The sequence below is a fragment of the Trichomycterus rosablanca genome, chromosome 12, assembly GCF_030014385.1.
Source record: "Trichomycterus rosablanca isolate fTriRos1 chromosome 12, fTriRos1.hap1, whole genome shotgun sequence".
In the NCBI taxonomy this organism is placed as follows: domain Eukaryota; kingdom Metazoa; phylum Chordata; class Actinopteri; order Siluriformes; family Trichomycteridae; genus Trichomycterus; species Trichomycterus rosablanca.
In genome coordinates, this window is record NC_085999.1 from 2,115,737 (window position 1) to 2,140,345 (window position 24,609).

The 24,609-nt window shown below is 45.1% G+C and overlaps 1 protein-coding gene across 3 annotated transcripts in view; it reads left to right on the plus strand.

The window, feature by feature from the left end:
* hdac4 (histone deacetylase 4) overlaps positions 1-24,609 on the plus strand; it is a 180,701-nt gene that overhangs the window by 142,130 nt on the left and 13,962 nt on the right. For all 3 annotated transcript variants that reach the window (XM_063006540.1, XM_063006541.1, XM_063006542.1), the window contains 5 exons: positions 356-411; positions 3,058-3,145; positions 4,706-4,825; positions 5,922-6,019; positions 21,592-21,710. In XM_063006540.1, the coding sequence (XP_062862610.1) occupies positions 356-411; positions 3,058-3,145; positions 4,706-4,825; positions 5,922-6,019; positions 21,592-21,710 (481 nt within the window). The remainder of the gene's footprint in view (positions 1-355; positions 412-3,057; positions 3,146-4,705; positions 4,826-5,921; positions 6,020-21,591; positions 21,711-24,609) is intronic.

Consider the following 24,609-nt stretch of genomic DNA (forward strand, 5'->3'; position numbering starts at 1 on the left):
GCTAAGGGCTGGAAGACAAACTGACTAAGATAAATTGGGAGAAAATGCTTAAATAAAATAGAAAAAAAGATTTAAGGTGCCGATTTTGGAACCGAGACGCTCGCTTGACTTTGGACAGTCATGCCGGTCTTCCAGGAGCTTCTGATTCACGGCAGACCTGCTTTTGGGTTTGTTGGTTCTAGAATCTGACCATGCTGACAGATTTCCTTTCTCGTTCACGCGACCCTTGATGGGGGACGTCAGCGGTATGATCCCTCACTGAGCCGTGGGAAGGATCGGCAGGTCTTCACACTGACCGGTGACCTGCAGTGTGAAGCGGTATTACTAACACAGTGCTCCTGGTGTGTGATTACAGAACGGCTTCGCTGTGGTACGACCCCCCGGACACCACGCCGAGGAGAGCACCCCCATGTGAGTACCGCTCCTCTCACTCCACCTAACCGCATGACCACACGACTCGGTTTGATTTGCATTATTTTTGCCTTGTTGTACAATTATTAATTAATACATATTATTTAATCATTTTATTCATCTGTAATAACCAGTTCCTCATGCAATCCATGTCAATGCATCATACTCACACCTAGCTGCGTTTAAGAGTAGCCCGTCTATTCGAAACCATGTCTTGGAGTCTTGGAACAACGACTCAAAATAAGGTTTGAACCTGTGTGGACACCAAACTAAACAGTAAAGTGCACTGAAGCACAGCTCTAGATTTCAATGGCAGTGTGCTTTACACCACTCTACCCAATGCGTGGCGTGGTGCGTGATGATCTCGGTCTTGTGTGTGGCAGCTCATCCGAGGAAACTCGACCCACGAAGCTCCTGCCCAGCTCTTTGCCACTCGAGCTCTCCGAGAGTTTGTGTGACCTACTGGTTCACGTCTGCGCTCCAAAGCCCTAAGACTCCAACACCTCGTCCCCACTGAGAACTGTTGTTATGTAGCCTGAGCTCCTTTCTTTTAAGTCCGTCTTGCTTAAGTAATATTCTCTAAAGTGGGGAAGGAAAACGGCCTATTTGTAGCAGCGCCACGTTGCAAGTTTGGGATCTACGTACGTCGATTAAGACACGATTTAACAGGTTTTGCGTAGAGGAGCTCCAAGCTCCAGCACAAAACCTCGAATTCAATCCCATTCAGCACCTATAGAATCAGTCGGAATGTCAAATAATCCTCAAATTCCTTAAAAATATAATCCCAAATCAATAAAACCAGCATAAAACACTGAAACAAACATTTATGAACGCTGCAGTTCCTAATAAAAGTCACCATTGGGGCACTCGGGCCACTTTTGACTCTCAGGTTTGAGTTTCAGTGGTCCAACATTCACAATTGGCCGTGTCTGAGGGAGGGAGGGAGGGCTGGATGGACTAGAACTTCCTTTCCTCCCATTCAGCACCTATAGAATCAGTCGGAATGCCAAATAATCCTCAAATTCCTTAATAATATAAGACCGAAATCATACATATAATCCAGAACCAATAAAACCAGCATAAAACACTGAAACAAACACTTCTGAACGCTGCAGTACATTATAAAAGTCTCCATTGGGGCACTCGGGCCACCTTTGAGTCTCGGCTTTGAGTTTCAGCGGTTCAACATTCACAATTGGCCGTGTCTGAGGGAGGGAAGGCTGGATGGACTAGAACCTCCTTGCCTCTCATTCAGCACCTATGGAATCAGTCGGACTGTCAAATAATCCTCAATCCTCAATAATATAAGACTGAAATCATACATATAATCCAAAACCAGTAAAACCAGCATAAAACACTGAAACAAACACCTATAAACCCGGCAGTTCCTAATAAAAGTCACCATTGGGGCACTCGGGCCACCCTTGAGTCTCCGGTTTGAGTTTCAACGGTTCAACATTTACAATTGGCCGTGTCTGAGGGAGGATGGGGAGGGAGGGAGGGCTGGATGGACTAGAACTTCCTTTCCTCCCATTCAGCACCTATAGAATCAGTCAAATAATCCTCAATAATATAAGACTTAAATCCTACATATAATCCAAGACCAGCATAAAACACTGAAACAAACACTTCTGAACGCTGCAGTACATAATAAAAGTCACCATTGGGGCACGCGGGCCACCTTTGACTCTCTGGTTTGAGTTTCGGCGTTTCAACATTCACAATTGGCCGTGTCTGAGGGAGGGAGGGCTGGATGGACTAGAACCTCCTTGCCTCCCATTCAGCACCTATGGAATCGATCGTAATGCCAATTTCATTGCTAGTCAGGTCTTCCGGGCGCAAGTTTAACGCCAACGGTCCAGTTGGGATTCGTTGTTCTTGCTTGGGAACGTTGGGGAAGGGGGGCGGGGGGTAGCTATATTGTGAATTTTGAGGTTTTGGAATTGACTCATGGTTGGCTGTCAAGATACTTTCGGTCATACATACGTTTCGCTGGACGGTATAAGAGTCTTTCCACATTACGTCGATTATTAAACACAATTTGGGGTTCAGATTGTCACCGGAGAGTTTAAGCGGTCGCTTAGAGTTCAACTTAAATCCAGCTCATAGGTGGACACACCGGCCAAGTGATTCAGATGCCCGAATCAAAGGGATTCGATTTCAAAAACACACAAGAAGTGCATAAGTGCATTTAAAGGAACATATTTTCCCAAAAACCCAGCATTAGTGGCCCGAATACCTCCACCGTCAGTGATCCGTGTTACTGCATCCCTTTCTCACACAGGAATCGTTTCCACTAAACCGGCTTCATTACAGAAAGGTTAAGAGGAGCGATTGTTCCGCAGATGTTTCGGAAAAAAGGGTAAATCAGATGTGGGTTGCGGTGCTGTGGTACGTGTGCCAGGCCGTATTAAAGTAGCGTGTGTGTCTGTGTGTGTGTACCGCCGGCTCTAGGCCAGGCTGAAGCGCCGCTCTTCCACTCTGTGGGTGAATTATCATTAGCGAAATGGGAGAATCCACTTAACCTAACACAGGACCGTACACTCCACACTATACAGCACTCTGTAATTCTGCCAGACTCTATAATCACCAACTCTGTATCACTAACTCTCTTATTTATTTATTTATTTATTTATTTAATAACAGGGGATTCTGCTATTTCAACTCGGTGGCCATCGCAGCCAAACTGCTTCAACAGCGGCTGAATGTTAGCAAGATTTTGATTGTGGACTGGGTGAGTACACTCGTCAAGGTGCTCTTGTTTAGCGTTTACTCGAGTTTAGGTCGAGTTATCTACACTAGATGTCAGTTGAGTTTTAAAGACGTCGAGTTTTGAGGTGTTTTCCCCCATAAGGATGTTTGGGAAACCTGTTAATGCGTCCATGGTCCTGTAGAGCTGCATATAGTATATCTTATGTCTAATGTAAAATAATGAGGTTGTTTTTGACACTTATACACTGAAAATAACACAAATATAATATAAACACACTGAAATACAATTACAAACAGTTCAAAATACAATAAAAGCTGCACTTTAGTTTTACTTCTTTATCGTTTCCTGACGCTTCTTAATGGTGGAGATGCTTGATCCTGGAATACCGTATTCCCTTCAGCACCGGCGCATTCACATGAGAAGTGACAAAACCTCTTTTGCACGCACAAAACTTAGCGTGACTTATTGTAGTAAAACAGCGAGTGAGGAATGTGATTAGTGGAGGAACTTATGAGCAGTAATAATGAAGAGAAGTTTAGTGCTCCTGTCTCCTTCTTTTACTACATTAAACCACGTTAAGCTTTATTTTCAACCAGAAGCGTTTTAGACTCTGGGAGAAGCTGATTCTGATTCTCACCGTTTCTCAGAAGCTCGAGCTGTAACACAAGTTTAAAAGTGAAACAGGGAGGAGAATCCAGATAAACACAGATACATGTGGAGCTGTAACCCTGGATCTGATGCTTATTCCACACTGATGCAGATTCAGCTCAGATTCAGACTTTGATGAGGTACCTAATAAAAGGGGCATTCGGGCCACCCTTCAGTCTCAGGTTTGAGTTTCAGCTGTGCTATTGCCCCAGCCAGGCACTCAACATTCATAATCCTGAGGAAGGGAGGGCTGGATGGACTATAACTTCCTTGCCACTGCAACATCTGTTCTTTCCATCCAGTCAAGGTGCAAGAATGAACTGCGGAGAATTACGTGGTCCTCTGTGCATGTTGAGGCTTTATCAGGGTGGCTCGTTTCTTAGGGTGATCGGCCGACGCACCACCGAAGGGTTAGGGCTAGGGTTATCAATCTGAATGGGTACTTGGAGGACTCTAACTTACGCGCTTGTGTCATATGTAACCTGGTGTAGGCGGCAGCCTATAGAATCTGAACCAAATAAACCCTGAAGGTTTAATATACGTATACGGGCGAGTCAGAACCGTTTTATGGTGACAGAAAACCTTCTGGTATGATGACCAGACCTTAAAATGCTTTTCATCCCCTTCTGTAAGAAGAGCGGCACGGTCCACGACACCCAGGGCGTAGATCAAAACGACGAGATGAGACACGAAGCCTATTAAACGTCACTCTTATATTACGGGCGGCTCAGAATAGAACGTTAATAGAGTCTAATTTAGCTCAGAATGTCTTTTCCAGGATGGAATCTGATGTTTTTATTGTATAAATGTTTTAATATATACTTTTATATTGTCTTGTTCATGTTATGAGAGACCTACTGTACAGGAACTGTTAGACTTAGATGTGGTTTTTTCATTAGCGCATGATGCTAAACCCATTGTGTCTTCCTGCAGGACGTTCACCACGGCAATGGCACCCAGCAAGCTTTCTACGGTGACCCCAACGTGCTCTACGTGTCTCTGCACCGCTACGATGACGGGAACTTCTTTCCTGGCAGCGGCGCTCCTGATGAGGTCAGAAGCCACATACGCAGCCGGGACGCCAACTCATCGCTCGTACACCGACCAGCCATAACATTAAAACCACCTCCTTGTTTCTACGCTCACTGTCCATCTTATCAGCTCCACTTACCATATAGAAGCACTTTGTAGTTCTACAATTACTGACTGTAGTCCATCTGTTTCTCCACATGCTTTTTTAGCCCCCTTTCACCCTGTTCTAACCCCCACAGAGCAGGTATTATTTAGGTGGTGGATGATTCTCAGCACTGCAGTGACACTGACATGGTGGTGGTGTGTTAGTGTGTGTTGTGCTGGTATGAGTGGAGATTTTAAACACCGTGTCCACTCACTGTCCACTCTATTAGACGCTCCTACCTAGTCGGTCCACCTTGTAGATGTAAAGTCAGAGACGATCGCTCATCTATTGCTGCTGTTTGAGTCGGTCATCTTCTAGACCTTCATCAGTGGTCACAGTTTTGGTTGGTGGACTATTCTCAGTCCAGCAGTGACAGTGAGGTGTTTAAAAAGTCCAGCAGCGCTGCTGTGTCTGATCCACTCATACCAGCACAACACACACTAACACACCACCACCATGTCAGTGTCACTGCAGTGCTGAGAATCATCCACCACCTAAATAATACCTGATCTGTGGTGGTCCTGTGGGGGTCCTGACCATTGAAGGACAGGGTGAAAGGGGGTAACAAAGCATGCAGAGAAACAGATGGACTACAGTCAGTAATTGTAGAACTACAAAGTGCTTCTATATGGTACGTGGAGCTGATAAAATGGACAGTGAGTGTAGAAACAAGGAGAGTTAACTTTAAAATGCCTCTTTTTTTTTTTTGAGCAAAGTCTCCGGCACTTTGATCTAACTGCAAATTTAGGATATATATACACCTATCTGGTCTATATTGGGTATACAATTACTGACTGTTACCAATCCTTTGCTCTGTACACTTTGTCATCCCCCCTCTACCTCATATATCAATCAAAAGCGCCGTGTGTGTTGTTCTGGTATGGGTGTAGCAGGTACAGCAGTAACTCATTTAATATGGACCCCACGATACCATTTGGTGTTGATTGTGTGTTCCTCTGTGCTTGTGTTCAGGTGGGCTTGGGACCCGGCATGGGTTTCAACGTTAACATGGCCTTCACCGGCGGCCTCGAACCTCCCATGGGTGACGTGGAGTATCTGGCTGCGTTCAGGTAACATCCTGCTTTCATTTGTTTCGCTGCCTTTACTGTCCTTGAATTAAAGCCGGGGTCGGAGTGCAGGGTCGGCCACTGTGCGACGGCTCTGTAGTCGAGAAGGTGTGTGTGTGTGTGTGTGTGTGTGTGTGTGTGTGTGTGTGTCTGTTTTGGTGTGGTGGACTGGCGAACTGTTTGGTGTGTTTCCTGACATTCGCCCAATGAATCGGACCCATGTGACCCTGACCAGTATAAAGTAGTGGTAAACAGACAGTGAATGAATTAATGAATGGACATGAATAAATGTTTGAATGAATGGGTGAATGATTGGATAAATGAGTGAGTGAATGGGTAAATGAAAAAATGAATGGGTGAATGAATGAATGAATATCCAGCTAAAAGCCATGAGCATTAATTGAATTAATGAATGGATGAATGGGTGAGTAAATGAATGAATGGATGAATGAATAGACGGATGAGTGAATGATGAATGGGTAAGTGAATGAATGGATGAATAAATGGATAATTGAATGAATGGGTAAGTGAATGAATAGATTGATTAACGAATAGATGAATGAATGAATGAATGGGTGTGTGAATAAATGGATGAATAAATGAATTAATAAATAGGTGTGTGAATGAATAAGTAAATAAATGGATAAATAAATAAATGAATGAAGGGATGGATGGATGAATGGGTGAGTGAATAAATGAATGGATGAATGGGTGGATGAATGAATGGATGAATGAATGAATGGGTAAGTGAATAAATAGATGGATGGATGGTCAGCTGAAAGCCATGAGCATTAATTAAATGACTGAATGGGTAAGTGAATGAATGAAAGGAAGATTGAATGGATAGGTGAGTGAATGGATGGATGGATGGATGGATGAATGAATGGGTAAGTGAATAAATAGATGGGTGGATGAATGAATGGATGAATGAATGAATGAATGGGTAAGTGAATAAATAGTTGGATGGATGGTTGGAGGAATGAATGGCCAGCTGAAAGCCATGAGCATTAATTAAATGAATAAATGGGGGAGTGAATGGATGGATGGATGGATGGATGAATGAATGATGTATCTGTATAAGCTTGTACAGTTGCTGCTAGTATAGGTTGGTAAGCCTAGAACACAATATAGACGGTGGTACAGGTTACAGGACCATAACTAATGGAACCTCTGCACTCTCTTCATCCTGACAGCTGCAGTAAGCAGGCGTAGCGCCCACGTCCGTCTCCACAGGAGTAAATAACAGACAGTAGTGGAGGAGCGATTCCAAAACAACGTCTTGCAGCGATTTGCTTCTCTCTTGGCCGCTCTCGTTTATCTGAGCGCCGGGGCTGATGGGAGTCTTTGAGGACGTGCCAGTCGATCTGAGCCCCATTAGCTCTGGTGTCTAAAGCTATTAATAACCCTTTCCCCCGGAGCAGGGGCGCACGGCCGGTTCGAGAGGGCCCCGTGGAGGCGCTTTGAAGAGGTCAGTCCGCACGAAGGCGCTGGCTCTGATCCTCCAGGTAGACGATGAGCGTGACGAAGCGCCCGCAGCAGGTCTGCGATAAACCCCCGATGATCCGTGCTCATCCCGCTCTCATCCCGCTCTCCGCCTCCGTCTCGGGGGCTCCAATCCGACCTTCGCTTTGTCTTCCCGTCCAGCGGGCACCGTAAATCTCCCCGCGGCGCATCGCTGATGAACGCTCGGTCTAAGCTCGGCACGCAGAGCCTAAGTGATGCCAGCTGGTTCACCTATCGCATCAAACGTCGCATTTCTCGCCGAGATCAAACAATAGCTTCTCAAAACAGGTGATAATGCACCCCAGACGGGAGCGTATTCGCACCCCTGCCCGCCTCAAAGGCTGCAAAGGCTCCGTATCGTGCATGGAGAGTCAGGCATCGATCTCCATTAACTCCCGTGTTTGTGCAGCGCCATCGATCATGTAACTACTTATACAGAGATATGCCGATTACGTCGCCGCCTCAGTAGAAGCATTTTAAGGGATCTGAGAATTTAGACATGCCCTCTTCTCGGGACTGTGTCCAGCGAGCTCACAGTCCGGTGCCATGAAGTTTATAACATGCAAGGGTGCAAACTGGATCCAGCGTGGTGTTGAGTCAGGGATAGTCACAGGACGACTTTGCTCATGTGTTCTAGGAAATACGCTTCACTGAGACGCTCGGTGATTCACTTCGATTCCGTCCTGCCAGCCATCAGTCAGAACCTGGCACAGTGCCCCCATAAAGCCAACCCGTTTATTCTGATCTCTGTGCCCACAACGCCGCGGCCTGCCCAGCTCCTCTCCTCTTCTGTTCTTAACGTCTCTGTTCTCGTATTTATGCCTGAATTTGTAGAAATACATTAAATTAAAGTTTATTCGTCACAGACGGGTCATACATGGGACAACCAGCAGAGAAATGCTTTCTGTACCTGCCTGGGCACATTAGTTGGCAAACGTATAGAAAAACATATAGAAAAATTTAAGTAGAGATAAAAAAAAAAATAGAAAAATAGAAAGGTGTGCAATGAAAGCCGGATCATTTTTACTTAAGCATAAATAAAACCAAAAATTGACCAAATGTAAAAGCTGCAGCAGGTCTGACCCAGACTGTCCGGTCGAGGCACCAATAATAATGGTGGAGGAAAACCTAGAGCTTAGCGTAACCCTCCATGTGTGTTAAAGCTCTCTGTAAAAAATTAGGGCTGCCACTAACGACTATTTTTATCGATTCATCGATTAATCTAAACGATTAATTTTCCGATTAATTTACACTTTTTTTTTTTTTTTAACAACAAACTGTACAGCATAATAATCTAACACAGAACTAAATGTAAACAGGGTTCATGTCCGAGTGCTCCATATTAAACAGAGTGCAGCACGTGTTTATGGTGTTCCGTACACAAAGCAACGTGCTTCAACTTATAGCAGAAATAAAATAGTTAGATGTAGCCGCGTCTCATTAAGTCCAGCGTACAGTAACGACAGAATGAGCCCAGATTCTAACCTCCACATTCACTCAACACTTACTTCACATTCTAAACCATGTAAACACGGTGGTGAGTGTTACAGCACATTCACATGAGAAGCTTTTTGTGCTTTGGCGGTCTAACTGAACTCGCTAAGAAATACGGTATTCCAAGATCTCCACGATTAAGAAGCACAATGAAACAATATAGACGTGCAACATGGCGCCGGTGCTGCTGTGGTACCATCAAAGCTTTACACAGTGAACAAACCAGCTTTTAGTTTTGTGCCAGTTTTAAGTATCACCAAACTTTGGATGATTTGGGTCGTGGAGAACTTTGATCTTTTATTTGAAAGCTCTACGATCGTCCTCTGACGGCTGCAGACGGTGTTTTTTAAGACGGTGCTTAATGCCGCCAACCAGTGACCGGACCAGATACGACTGAGGTCCTGCACACAGCAGGTAATGCTGAGGGAATCGTATGAATGTTTATATGAAAGGAGATGTTGTAGAAAGTAGAAAGGATCATTTATAAACATAGTTTTAAAAACGATGCATCCACTAGGTTGACCGATCGCGGCAGCCCTAGTAAAAATCCATCGCCAGCCCCTATCCAAAGTGCAGTAATACGTACAGCTGGGAGACATTTTCAACCAGTTAGTGAACTGGACGTAAATGGAACTGAAGTGTAAATGATAGAGTCGGGTTCCGCCTCGGCTAGCTGTGGTATCACGGCAGCATGTCGGGATTAGCGGGTCGTATTTATGATAAACCATAATCAAACCATTAAAAACACAGAAGTAGTCAGAGGATAGTGGTACATACAGAGACGAGTATCAGACAGAGCAAACTGAGCAATTAATTAGTCAAAATAGTTCTTTTTTTTCCTCTTCCTGTGCTGGTTCATGTCAGATGGAGAGTCTGAGCAAGAGTTTTGGTTGGAATTTACTTTTTAATAAACAATAGTTTGTAATTGGCCTTTTTTTTAAGACTTGAGCATTTCCGTGGCTGTTCGGTCCAAAACAAGATCTTAATACACGACGTCAGTCTAATCCAGTCCGAACCTGGGCTAGTTTTAGTTTCCAGTCTCTGGAAGCGGTAAAACCTCACCAGCGTGTGAATCTGAGCTGAATCTGCATCAGTGTGGAATAAGCGTCAGATCCAGGGTTACAGCTCCACATGTATCTGTGTTTAGCTGGATTCTCCTCCCTGTTTCACTTTTAAACTTGTGTTACAGCTCCAGCTTCTGAGAAACGGTGAGAATCAGAATCAGCTTCTCCCAGAGTCTAAAACGCTTCTGGTTGAAAATAAAGCTTAACGTGGTTTAATGTAGTAAAAGAAGGAGACAGGAGCACTAAACTTCTCTTCATTATTACTGCTCATAAGTTCCTCCACTAATGAAATGTTAAGTTTTGTGCACCGCCGTCACACTTCATAGGAAATAACGGCACAGCGGCGCTAAAGCGGTTTTGTCACTTCTCATGTGAATGCGCCAGTGCTGAACGGAATACGGTATTCCAAGTTTAAGCATCTCCACCATTAAGAAGCGTCAGGAAACGATAAAGAAGTAAAACTAAAGTGCAGCTTTTATATTATAATATATTTGTGTTATTTTCAGTGTATAAGTGTCAAAAACAACCTCATTATTTTACATGAGACTAAAATATCTGCAGCTCCACGGGACCATGGACGCATTAACAGGTTTCCCAAACATCCTTATGGGAAAAAATACCCTGAAACTCAACGTCTTTAAAACTCGACGCCGCTCCCAGAACAAACTGACGTCCGGTCTCATAATTAGGAGCTGGGAACAGATCAGCCCTGTTTTTGGGGGTAATAATAACAGCATTAAAAGCTTTTTTTAATACGTAAGCAGAATCTGATCCCTATTCCCCCAACTCTCCGCCTCAGTGCGTGTTTGTGTTTTGTCGACTTGCACAATAACAGAGGAAGCACGTGCTAGCCCTCGCGCTCATGAGCTGGCGTCTTGTGTAATATGGAAGACCAAGGACGTGGGTGGGAGTTTGGCAGCGTCCGAATTGGGGTGGAAATTGTGGGTAAAAGGCGAAAGAGAATGATTACACTTATAGCTGGATAGCGTGGATCGATTCGTGTCGGAGGCTTGTCTACGTACGCTGTGTTGTTGTTTTCCTCCTTATTCTTTATCTCTGGCGTCTTGAGTTTTCATCGGTGCTACCAGCCTGTATTTCGACACATCTTAACCCCCACGCTGGGTCAATAATGCATCATCTCTCTAATAATCACCCACACCGATGGAACGAAGCGTCCTCCGGTGTAAACGTCGTTCTCCTGGTCGTCATCCTTTTCTTTCTTTATCCGTCTTTCGGATTTCCATCATTACGATGCGTGCCTGGCGGGTCGCACCTCCTCATTTACCCGCAGCCGGTGCCACGTCGCATTTACGGGTGGTGGGGGGGGGGGACTGGATCAGGCCTGAGATGAAGAAACAGGGTGAAAAAAGATAAGAAAATTGGCTGTAATGAAAACCAGAAGCCCGGGCATTCTCTCGGTGAACTTGGAGAAGGAGAGGAGAATTGAAGTTAATTCAAACCAGCTCTCTGCGATGCCAGATGACAAGGCTTTGAAGTTTTCGTTCCCCCCTCCTTCTTTTCCTCTCCTTTTAGTACTTTCTTGACTTTTTTCGTCAAGAGGGAAGGATTGGAAAAGCCTTTGAGCCTGACAGATAGCCCTGGATAGTATTAACCCTTCATGGGGGCTGTTGTTTCCCCGGAGCTGCTGGCTTGCCCGCTTGTCTTCTCTAGAATTAGACAGAATTGCCAGGATGGATCATTCCTAAACTGCCGGCGATATCCTGCCCCACTTCCACCGCTCGCAATTTGTCCCAGTTCACTGCAAGAGAAACTACCGAGGCCTTTACTAATCACCGCTCATAAATCCTCGCACCCGTCTCCGTGATGCTGGTGTCCTCGGCTGTGAAGCTACTTCAGTGATCATGGGCGGATTGGATTTGGAACGTTTATTCTCGGGTGGAGCGGATCTTGTGGCGTCCCATCAAATTCTACACTTCTATGGACAAACCTGCTCATCCTCTAATGTCTCAGTTCCCCTAATATTGTGGTCAACTAAAATACATCGGGATGTTTTGGGGTTCCCGGTAAAACCGCTTTTTCACCGGCTGTGCCGTTGTTCCTGTGGGGTTTTGCCACGTCGGACTCCACCTGATTGAACTTTGTCCCAGTTTGCTGTTTGCTGACCTTTTCAAAGCTCCTCCAATGAGACGAACTGTTTGATATGAACAGGCCATACAAACAAAACATAACGTGACAATTAGTGGAGGAACTTATGAGCAGTAATAATGAAGAAAAGTATGACCAACTCCTTGTTTCTACACTCACTGTCCATTTTATCAGCTCCACTTACCATATCGAAGCACTTTGTAGTTCTACAATTACTGACTGTAGTCCATCTGTTTCTCTACATGCTTTGTTACCCCCTTTCATGCTGTTCTTCAATGGTCAGGACCCCCACAGGACCACCACAGAGCAGGTATTATTTAGGTGGTGGATCATTTTCAGCACTGCAGTGACACTGACATGGTGGTGGTGTGTTAGTGTGTGTTGTGCTGCTGCTGGAGTTTTTAAACACCTCACTGTCACTGCTGGACTGAGAATAGTCCACTAACCAAAAATATCCAGCCAACAGCGCCCCGTGGGCAGCGTCCTGTGACCACTGATGAAGGTCTAGAAGATGACCGACTCAAACAGCAGCAATAGATGAGCGATCGTCTCTGACTTTACATCTACAAGGTGGACCGACTAGGTAGGAGTGTCTAATCGAGTGGACAGTGAGTGGACACGGTGTTTAAAAACTCCACTCATACCAGCACAACACACACTAACACACCACCACCATGCCAGTGTCACTGCAGTCCTGAGAATCATCCACCACCTAAATAATACCTGCTCTGTGGGGGTCCTGACCATTGAAGAACAGCATGAAAGGGGGCTAACAAAGCATGTAGAGAAACAGATGGACTACAGTCAGTAATTGTAGAACTACAAAGTGCTTCTATATGGTAAGTGGAGCTGATAAAATGGACAGTGAGTGTAGAAACAAGGAGGTGGTTGTTATGGCTGATCGGTGTATAATATTATGCTATAATGCCTTATCCTGTCTGTTTTACCTCCAGTAAGAGGCGCTCCTCTCACCCCCTCAACCCCCCACACTGGAGAAACGATAAAGAAACGATTTCTCATGGTTCTCTTGAATAATGCTGGGAAAGTGAATCGAGGGCGAGTGTTTACTGCAGGGAAGGGTGCGATGGTGGTGTCATCCTCGGGATGAGGGGGCGTCGAGGTGCCTCATGGTTTCTGATAATCTCTTGGGAAAGAGAAGCGCCCACATGATGTTTGGGGACGTTCCCCTGACTCTGGGAAAGCCAGAGCAGCACGGCGTGTTCTACCGGCCTTCAGAAAACCACTAAACACAGCGGGGCGCTGACAGTAACCATCCGTCCTGGCTCCGAAACGAGTCTGATCAAGAGCGGAGAGGATTTCCAGGCTTCTTTTTTTGGGGTTGGTTTGCCCTCGTCAGTTAATAAAGTAAAGATATCAAAGGGTCTGTTCATTCTGAAGAGAAATAAAGACGTTACAGGAACCCTTTAGCATTCGCTGATTTGCGTCACCGTGGATTTCAACATCTTCGTGACGACCCACCACCACCAGCAGCTGGTTTCTGGTGTGGAAAATGTATTCTCACCATCGCGCATGGGACCCTGACTGTGTGGTGGGCAGGATAAACGAGTGTGTTCCAGACTAATGAGGGGGTCTGAGCGAATGCCTAGTGATTATGAAGCTTGTTCTTCCACTTTACGAGGCAGGCTTTCTCTTTATGAGCCTTCAGGAGGTGGTGGACCCACACAGATATCAGCTGTCTAGATAAATGTCTTTATTTTGAGCTCTTACACCCATCAGCCATAACATTAAAACCACCTCCTTGTTTCTACACTCACTGTCCATTTTATCAGCTCCACTTGTAGTTCTACAATTACTGACTGTAGTCCATCTGTTTCTCTACATGCTTTGTTACCCCCTTTCATGCTGTTCTTCAATGGTCAGGACCCCCACAGGACCACCACAGAGCAGGTATTATTTAAGTGGTGGATCATTCTCAGTACTGCAGTGACACTGACATGGTGGTGGTGTGTTAGTGTGTGTTGTTTTTAAACATCGTGTCCACTCACTGTCCACTCTATCAGACACTCCTACCTAGTCGGTCCACCTTGTAGATGTAAAGTCAGAGACGATCGCTCATCTATTGCTGCTGTTTGAGTCGGTCATCTTCTAGACCTTCATCAGTGGTCACAGGACGCTGCCCACGGGGCGCTGTTGGCTGGATATTTTTGTTTGGTGGACGATTCTCAGTCCAGCAGTGACAGTGAGGTGTTTAAAAATCTACTCATACCAGCACTAACACACACTAACACACCACCACCATGTCAGTGTCACTGCAGTGCTGAGAATGATCCACCACCTAAATAATACCTGCTCTGTGGTGGTCCTGTGGGGGTCCTGACCATTGAAGAACGGAGTGAAAGCAGGTTAAAAAGGATGTAGAGAAACAGGTAGACTACAGTCAGTAATTGTAGAACTACAAGTGGAGCTGATATAATGGACAGTGAGTGTAGAAACAAGGAGGTGGTCATAATGTTATGCCTAATCATTGTGTATGCTGTCAGAAGGTAACATGATGGTACAGAAAGTAGTAGCAACCTACTGTAGGTCTCTCATCCATGTGTGGTTTTACTTCAGGCAGTCCGGTTTTCTGAACCATCCCAATAAGAGACCACTCAAAATTCAGCTTGCGTGTTGATAGGGTGGGTCAACGACTCTCAGGACCAGAGGGAGCGGGATAATCCGCTAGCACACCAGCTCCGAGATTCGAACCCGGGAGTTCTGAATCTCGGCTCTGCTACCGGGAGGCTGGGCGCCCTCTGCAGCCTGCAGCAGACAAAAATGATCTTCCAGTCTGCTGGGTGGGAAAGACCGGACTAAGGGGGTGGGATCACCGCTCAGGGCGCCTGTACAGAAAGTGGAGGAGCGCAGAGATCAGGGCGTGGCTCTCCGTGCGCTATACATCACCCATATTTCCACCAAAGTGGAAGGACTGCGCACACGTCAGAGGGAGTGTGTGGTCGCTCAGCGGTTAAGGTACTAGACTAGTAATCATGAGGTTGTCGGGTCAAGCCTCACCATCGCCAAGTTGCCACTAGTGGGCCCCTGAGCAAGGCCCTTAACCCTCAGTTGCCTAAATTGTATTCAGTGATAAGTGCAAGTCGCATGGGTTCCCAATGGTCTTCCCCATCAGCTTTTAGAACCGTAGAAGCCTTTCAGATGATCGCTGAAGGCTCTTCAAGAACCCAAAAGAGGCATACATGGATGAGTGACCATGAAGAGGTCCAGGGTTTCCCAACCAGCTCTGCTTTCTCACCCCTCTGGAAAAGATCACAGAGGCCTGGGCCCAGGTTAAAGCCCTGAGAGGTGAGAAGGAGCATGGAGAGAGGGGTTAAGAGAGGCGCCCGGGATCTGTGAAGTGTCAGTAGCTCACGGGGTTTCTGAAAGTCACAGTCTGCTTTCGGTTTTGTCTAATACGTAGACGTGTGGTCCAGATGATGGACGATCGCTCTGGATCTCTCGTTTCCTTACAAATCCAACCTTATTCGGTATCAGCTTCGGTGCTAGAGCGGTGGGTCGTTACCGCGTCGTCGTTAAGGACCTCAGATTTATCAGGACATCAAATTATATAGAAAAGTTCATATATTTATATTAGGGCTGTCAAACGATTAAAATTTTTAATCGCGATTAATCTCAGAATTTCATATAGTTAATCGTGATTAATCGCATTAAAAAAAATCTGTGTAAATGTTATAGAAAACAAGGATTTTTATGTGAAATGTTACAATTAAAATGGTGAACACATTTTATGCTAAATGTACTGATGTTAAAAACTGCTGGGACAAGAGAAAACTGTAAGGGAGTTTATTCACTCACATACTAGGCAGTAAATGTCAGATTGTAGTTTAGAATTTCTCCATCAGCAAACATTGTAGATCAGCGGTGCTTTAGGTGGGATAAGGCGTAGTTATTGTAACAGACTTTTCTGTGGTTGTATTGTGACAATGGTTTGATGGCCGTTTCTACACGAAGTGAGTGTGTTTTGACCCTTTGGGGCTTCCATAGTGCATGGACTAACGTGCTTGACTCAGCTTTCCGGTATTTGGTACCTTAACAGAATAAGTTAATAAAAGTGTTCTGCTCCCGACAACTTGTGAATATACCGTGTATTTATTTCTTTATAAGTGCATCACTACAACGCTCGGTTACATTATGTTAACAAACCGCAAATGAAAAACGGTGGCAAGTCCGACATTAAAACAAACGTTTTAACGGTTTGTTAACATAATGTAACCGAGCGTTGTAGTTCTACCAGTCAAGTCTCAACATTAACTAGAATTTGCGTTAACGGCACTATTATTTTTAATCGCGTTAAATTGAAATCGCGTTAATGCGTTATTATGGCGTTAACTTCGACAGCCCTAATTTATATAAATCTGTATAATGTGTAATATTGTTCCTGTTACTACTACAGGCCAATAATTCTATTCTCTCTATTATTAATCTATCTGTCTGTCTATCTTTTTATCTGTCTGTCTATCTATCTTTCTATCTGTCTGTCTGTCTGTCTACCTGTTTATCTGTCTGTCTTTCTTTCTGTCTGTCTGTCTTTCTGTTTGTCTGATTATCTGTCTGTCTGTCTGTCTGTCTGATTATCTATCTGTCTATCTATCTATCTATCTATATATCTATCTATCTATCTATCTATCTGTTTGTCTGATTATCTGTCTGTCTGTCTGTCTGTCTGATTATCTATCTGTCTATCTATCTATCTGTTTATCTTTCTATCTATCTATCTGTCTGTCTATCTTTCTGTTTGTCTGATTATCTGTCTGTCTGTCTGTCTGTCTGATTATCTATCTGTCTATCTATCTATCTATCTATATATCTATCTATCTATCTATCTATCTGTTTATCTATCTGTTTGTCTATCTATCTGTCTATCTGTCTGTCTGTCTGATTATCTATCTGTTTATCTATCTATCTGTCTGTCTGTCTGTCTGATTATCTATCTGTCTATCTATCTATCTATCTGTCTGTCTGTCTGATTATCTATCTATCTATCTATCTATCTATCTATCTATCTATCTATCTATCTATCTGTCTATCTGTTTATCTATCTGTTTGTCTATCTATCTGTCTATCTGTCTGTCTGTCTGATTATCTATCTATCTATCTATCTATTTTTCTATCTATCTATCTATAGTATAAATACTTTGTTATACGTTTCTTACAAAGGAAATAATTGTAAGAACATTTTAGGACTTCAATAAAAATGTGTCGTCCCACGCGTAATAAATCTCAGCGTCAGGAACTTAATTAGCGACGTCCTTTTCTTTTTCGTATCTCAGATGGCATTGATCGATGCCCGCTCTCGTACGCCCGAGATCTCGCGGTCGTGACTCTGGACAGAACCCGGAGCATTTCGGTAGGGGGTCCGTTGCTGGAATGTGCTGATGCGTGTACGGTGCGAGCACGTCTCACTCGAAGCTTCAAAGTAAGCCAGAGGCTCTGTGCCCACCCGGGTGCTGGCGTGCTTTGGGCCCCGCTCCAGGTCTGCGGCAGCCATCAGCGTGCCTGTGGGCGGCGTGTAAACTATCAAAGCTTTCATGTGTGTCGCTCCAGACGCACCGTGGCTTTGCCGGGGCTTTGAGAACGAGGCGTCACCTGTAGATGTGAGGGGAGGCAGAGGGGTGGCAAGGCTCTTTTTTATTGAGGATACCAATCTAGCATCATTATATGGCATTTTTTTTTCCCAGAACAGCTGTACCCGTCCTCTTCTCGCTCATGCTCAGCTACTTTTGTGCTGACAACGTAAGAACTAGTCATCGCTGACGGAAAATATTACTAAGCATTTTCAGCTTGTTGTGAAGGCTTACAACTCTCTGACATCAATGAAAATTTGGATTCTCCTCCCTGTTTCACTTTTAAACTTGTGTTACAGCTCGAGCTTCTGAGAAACGGTGAGAATCAGAATCAGCTTCTCCCAGAGTCTAAAACGCTTCTGGTTCATAATAAAGCTTAACGTGGTTTAATGTACACATACAGTATATATACACTGATCAGCCATAACATTAAAACCACCTCCTTGTTTCTACACTCACTGTCCATTTTATCAGCTCCACTTACCATATAGAAGCACTTTGTAATTCTACAATTACTGACTGTAGTCTATCCTCTTTTCACTCTGTTCTTCAATGGTCAGGACCCCCACAGGACCCCCACAGAGCAGGTATTATTTAGGTGGTGGATCATTCTCAGCACTGCAGTGACACTGACATGGTGGTGGTGTGTTAGTGTGTGTTGTGCTGGTATGAGTGGAGTTTTTAAATACCGTGTCCACTCACTGTCCACTCTATTAAACACTCCTACCTAGTCGGTCCACCTTGTAGATGTAAAGTCAGAGACGATCGCTCATCTATTGCTGCTGTTTGAGTCGCTCATCTTCTAGACCTTCATCAGTGGTCACCGGACGCTGCCCACGGGGCGCTGTTGGCTGGATATTTTTGGTTGGTGGACTATTCTCAGTCCAGCATTGACAGTGAGGTGTTTGAAAACTCCAGCAGCGCTGCTGTGTCTGATCCACTCACACCAGCACAACACACACTAACACACCACCACCATGTCAGTGTCACTGCAGTGCTGAGAATGATCCACCACCTAAATAATACCTGCTCTGTGGTGGTCCTGTGGGGGTCCTGACCATTGAAGAACAGCATGAAAAGAGGATAGACTACAGTCAGTAATTGTAGAGCTACAAAGTGCTTCTATATGGTAAGTGGAGCTGATAAAATGGACAGTGAGTGTAGAAACAAGGAGGTGGTTTTAATGTTATGGCCATAAAACCATTCTTCTAAACTATAGAGCTATAGAGTTAGACCTCCAACCTTAGGCCCAAGCATCCAGAGGTCATGGAAAAGTGATTCTGAGAGTGACCACCACAGGAGGGCAGCTACTGTAGCTCAGCCTCTTGATGTATGTATGGGTTGCCCACATGAAAACGACTGAAATCATGACTGCAGAATGAAGATTCGATCCGTCTGACATGATTAAACCGTCGAAAGTGTCGAGCGTCCACATTCCCTGAATCCTCTCGGGACCGGGAGGCTATTTGCAGACCGACTTCAGCTGCGGTTTCTGGTGGACGAGCCTCAGCTGTGCAGGACCAGCCCACATCATAAGTAAAACAACACAAAGCCGGCCTATAATCAGCCTACACCTACACTGCAGCCAGATCCACAGAGAGCCCTCCGACAGCCGCCCCGCCAAGCCCAGCCAGATCCGGTTCCTTTCCAGCTGCAGCGTCGTAACCGAGCTTAATATAGCCGCCCAGCTGGGTGTGCTGAAGGATGCTCGCTCCACCGTAAGCTCGCTCATATGATCGCTCTCTGCTCCGGAGCAGGAAGCTTACGTATCTCAGAGAGGGAGCGTTTTTAATGTCGCGTGATCAGGCCGACCATGCCGTCACGGGGTCAGCGCCGAACGCTGGAAGATTCGGCGAGCCGTGCGGTGGGCTGAGAATCGCAAACCCGCCACAAAACGTCCCATTAAACCCACAGTCCCGCTGTAAATCACACTGTAAATCTGAGCGTGGTAGTTGGAGTAAAAGTTCGATCTTTACACTGTAGCTCTGCACACGGACCGGCGTACGGTCCAAATAACAATATTTTACAGCCCAGAAAGTCTTCAGGGATGAAACTAGACTTTAAACCTAGTCCAGACCTGGTCATTTTATTAGGTCTTGTACTGGAATTGTATCCCGTCTGGAATTCACTTGCTAGCATTTACATATTCAAAGAAATGGTTTCCATCAGCTCTATTTTTAACTGGGATCAGTGGTAGCCTCATGAGTAGAGCTTTGGGCTGCCAATCGAAATACTGTGGGTTCAAGTCTCAGCGCTACCTTGCAGCCACTGTTGGGCTTTTGAGCAAGGCCCTTAAGCCTTCTTCATCCTGTTAGCCGGAATTAAAATGATTGACTATTGTAAAAAATGCAAATTCACTTATAGCATCACGTAAAAGACAGTCGCTGATATAGTTTCTGATCTCCAGTTGATTCATATGTGGTTCAGTTATTATTTTTGGATTTATTTGCATGGACATTAACAGCATTGCTTGTTTTACTACCCCTTAATCCTTGCCAGGGTCACTTCGGGTTCAAATCATTGAGCGAAAGGCATGAAACACCCCGGACGGGTCACCAGTCCATCACAGGGCACACACACACACACACACACAGCAGCGTTGGGTAGAACATTGTAGGCAGTTGTAGCCTAGTGGTTAAGGTGCTGGACTAGTAATCAAAAGGTTGCCAGGTTGTCACTGTTGGACCCTTGAGCAAGGACCTCAATCCTTAATTGCTTAGATAATATACTGTCACAGTGCTGTAACCCGCTTTGGATAAAAGCGTCTGCTAAATGTAGAACATGCAAACTAAAAAAAGGGGGAACCGAACCCTTGAGTAGAGCTTGGTCTATCAATCAAAAGACTGTGGGTTCGAGTCTCGACTCTTTTTGGCCCACTTGGCTTCTCGGAAAATGACTTTAATAGTACTGTACTTGTGTATCTGTATAAATGTCAAATATTATTTAAGCTGCTTTGTTTTACTACCGTTTTACACCAACGTGCCGCACATTAATAGCATTTAGATGATTAATTTTACAGAATACATTCTGTCATTCCAACTATTTATATTCATCCAGCACTTAGTTAGCGCCACATCAAATATGTGGATCAGTGATCCGCTCTGGCGCCCCCTAAAGGAATCGTCATCATCAAACCAACCTGGTGCATGCACACCGAGAGTGGGTGAGAGTTACATTTCAGGATAGTTAAAAAAAAGGCACAAATGTATTAAAAATGACGCTATAGCATATACATAATTCATCCTACATATTATTTTCTGCAATATGAACATTCCATAATGTTTTGGGAAGCCTTAAAGACCAGCATGGACTCTTTTTACTCCAGATTTCGTAACTCCAGATTAGAATTGGTTAGAAGCTTAAAATTTGGTACGATGATTGTAAACAACATTCGCCACAGGAGTGGAGTGTTGGTATTGGAATTTCAGACCCGCATTCCTACCTACACTTACTAAAACTTTGGATTTTAAAAACATGTACAAGTGTTATCATTTGAGCATGGTAAAATATCATCATGGCATTCAGCTGCTTTTTCCGATACGTTATGGGTTACATCAGACTATACACTTTCTCTTACAGCCTTAAAAACAATGTAGGTCCTTCATATGCACAGAAATAGGCCTGACTAGCGCCCAGGTGGCACGGCGGTTAATCGGTTAATCTTAGATGTCTGTTGTCTTGTTTATATTAACTTGGTGGAGGTCACTAGTGTGTGTTTGACTGTACAGTACATAACAGCACCGACTTCTAGCAGTAACATTCCTAATTCCTAATGTATGGATCGGATTGTGCATTAAATGTGTGTGTGTTGTCGTCTTCTTCGCAGAACGGTCGTGATGCCGATCGCAAACGAGTTCGCTCCCGACGTGGTGCTGGTCTCGTCGGGGTTCGATGCCGTGGAGGGCCACCCATCGCCTCTGGGAGGATACAAACTCACCGCCAAGTGTGAGTATCAAAATCCGAAATCCTAAATCCTCTGTACGGAGCACGTCCTTCCTTTTTCCGCTACATTTATACTCGATCATGAGTCCCTCTCTCGTCCTGCGTGTTATTTTCCGTCGTTTTTTTGGCCGCCTGTCTGTGTGGCCGGAGAGAACCCGATCGCACTCGGCTGCGCCGCCCGGCAGAAGGCCGAGGTTTATTTTTCATGCCTAAAAGCTGTTATTCAACAAGCTGTGTGAAGGAAACGTAATTTCATGATTATACGAAAACAAAGAGACTTTATTCCCCCGGGCGTTCGAGTCGGCCCACCGAAAACAGCTTTTCACTCACACACACCTAGTTTAACCCTCCAAAAACATATAAGACACAAATTTAACCCCATTTCAGAGCCCGTTGTCATATTTTTAACACCCTAACACACTCATGAGGACAATGAAGTGCCAGAAAACAACCAGCAGCCGCTACTGTCATGATTTTCTCTTTTACAGTACGACTGACGTCTCCTAATTTCTAGCTCAGCTCCGTTCTTCTCATAGTGGGATTCGAACCCTTATTGCTGTGTATTGTTGCCTGTTTTTCCTCCCCATCTGGTCGTATCCGATCACATTTTTGGCATTTAGCAGACGCTTTTTATCCAAAGCGACTTACATTATACAGTCTAAGCAATTGAGGCTTAAGGGCCTTGCTCAAGGGCCCAACAGAGGCAACCTGGCAGTGGTTGGACTTGAACCAGTGACCTTTCGATTACTAGTCCAGTACCTAAACCACTAGGCTACAATTAGATCACATTTCGCTTCCTCTTCTGAACAACCAGGGCCAGAAAAAAGCTGACCGCTTCTTTTCACCTGTACGATTCTGATTCATATGGAGAGCCGTACGGCGCACTGAGAGTCATGTTGTGCAGGCACCATCGATCAGCCAGCAGAGGTCATAATTGCAGCACTTATTAGGATTCCCTTATTTACTATTTTATTTATGCATTTTCTCCCAATTTAGCAGTCGAGGTGGGTATATACGCGTGCAGCCCTTTACCACCCATGCATTCTGCACAGGCGCCTCTCTATCTGCTAATCAGGGTCCTTACACAGCGTTTGAAGACCCCCACCCACATAGTCCGGTCATCCCGCCCTGGAAGAACCGTGTCTGCCGCTAGATGGCGCCCAGCCGACCGGTGGCAATGCCGAGTCTCGAACCGAGAAGTTCAGAATCTCGGCGCTGGTGTTCTAGCGGAATATCACACTGTGCCACCTGGGCACCAAGGATTAAACTGGTACAATCGCGGACTGTAGCGGCTTCTGGTGGCTCCATAACGGAATTGGGTTTGTTTAGCTGGCGTTCAACGGGGCCCCTGGTACGTCTACAAACGTCTCAAACAGGTGAAGACTGTGTGTGCCTCTTTTCTGACGCCGAATTACGGTTAGAGGACGGGTCCGCACCCCGTCGTATTTCTGCTGTCCTACCAAAAATCTGCCTGGTGTTCCAGTTTTTCTGACCCTTCAGTGTACCTACGTGGTCTAATGCCTTCACTAGTTTGTCCCATAGCCACATTCTTCATTCAGTTCTATCACTAAGCCAGACCACTTTCGAGAACAACCACCACTGACTGATACGTCCACTTCCAATCTGATTGTAGTACAGAGCGCCCTGGTATCAGCCCAGCAGCCCGTGACCGAGCCGATTTCCCTCCACACGCAAGCTTATCTGGGACCTCTGTGATCCAGTACACAAACACACTTACGCTTATCTCACACACACACACACACACACACACACACACAGAGCAACAAAGCGTACTCCTGATATAGATCACAACATGGGAACGTGCACGAAGATGCTCGCTCGGTGACCTACACACACTTTCGCTTTATAATGAGGTGACCAGGCTGTAAGTCCTACTAGATATGAATCTACTGAGGTTGGCGTACGCAGAACCTTGAATTTATTTCGTTTTATTTTTGTCTAAACACGTCAATAAAGTAAATAAGCTAGTTTTTAATTTTTGGTTTCCAGTCCTGATCCTTGGTCCATATGAAAACAGGGCTGTAGGGTTCACTTCAAGAGGGCTAGGGGTGAATATGATCAGCCATACCATTAAAACTACTCACTGTCCATTTTATCAGCTCCACTTACCATATAGAAGCACTTTGTAGTTCTACAATTACTGACTGTAGTCCATCTGTTTATCTACATGCTTTGTTACCCCCCTTTCATGCTGTTCTTCAATGGTCAGGACCACCACAGAGCAGGTATTATTTAGGTGGTGGATCATTCTCAGCACTGCAGTGACACTGACATGGTGGTGGTGTGTTAGTGTGTGTTGTGCTGGTATGAGTGGATCAGACACAGCACCGCTGCTGGAGTTTTTAAATATCGTGTCCACTCACTGTCCACTCTGTTAGACGCTCCTACCTAGTCGGTCCACCTTGTAGATGTAAAGTCAGAGACGATCGCTCATCTATTGCTGCTGTTTGAGTCGGTCATCTTCTAGACCTTCATCAGTGGTCACAGGACGCTGCCCACGGGGCGCTGTTGGCTGGATGTTTTCGGTTGGTGGACGATTCTCATTCCAGCAGTGACAGTGAGGTGTTTAAAAATCCACTCATACCAGCACAACACACACTAACACACCAGCACCATGTCAGTGTCACTGCAGTGCTGAGAATGATCCAACACCTAAATAATACCTGCTCTGTGGGGGTCCTGACCATTGAAGAACAGGGTGAAAGGGGGCTAACAAAGCATGCAGAGAAACAGATGGACTACAGTCAGTAATTGTAGAACTTCAAAGTGCTTCTATATGGTAAGTGGGGCTGATAAAATGGACAGTGAGTGTAGAAACAAGGAGGCGGTTTTAATGTTATGGCTGATCAAACGTTTGCGTATCAAAGCAGCCTGCAGCCGA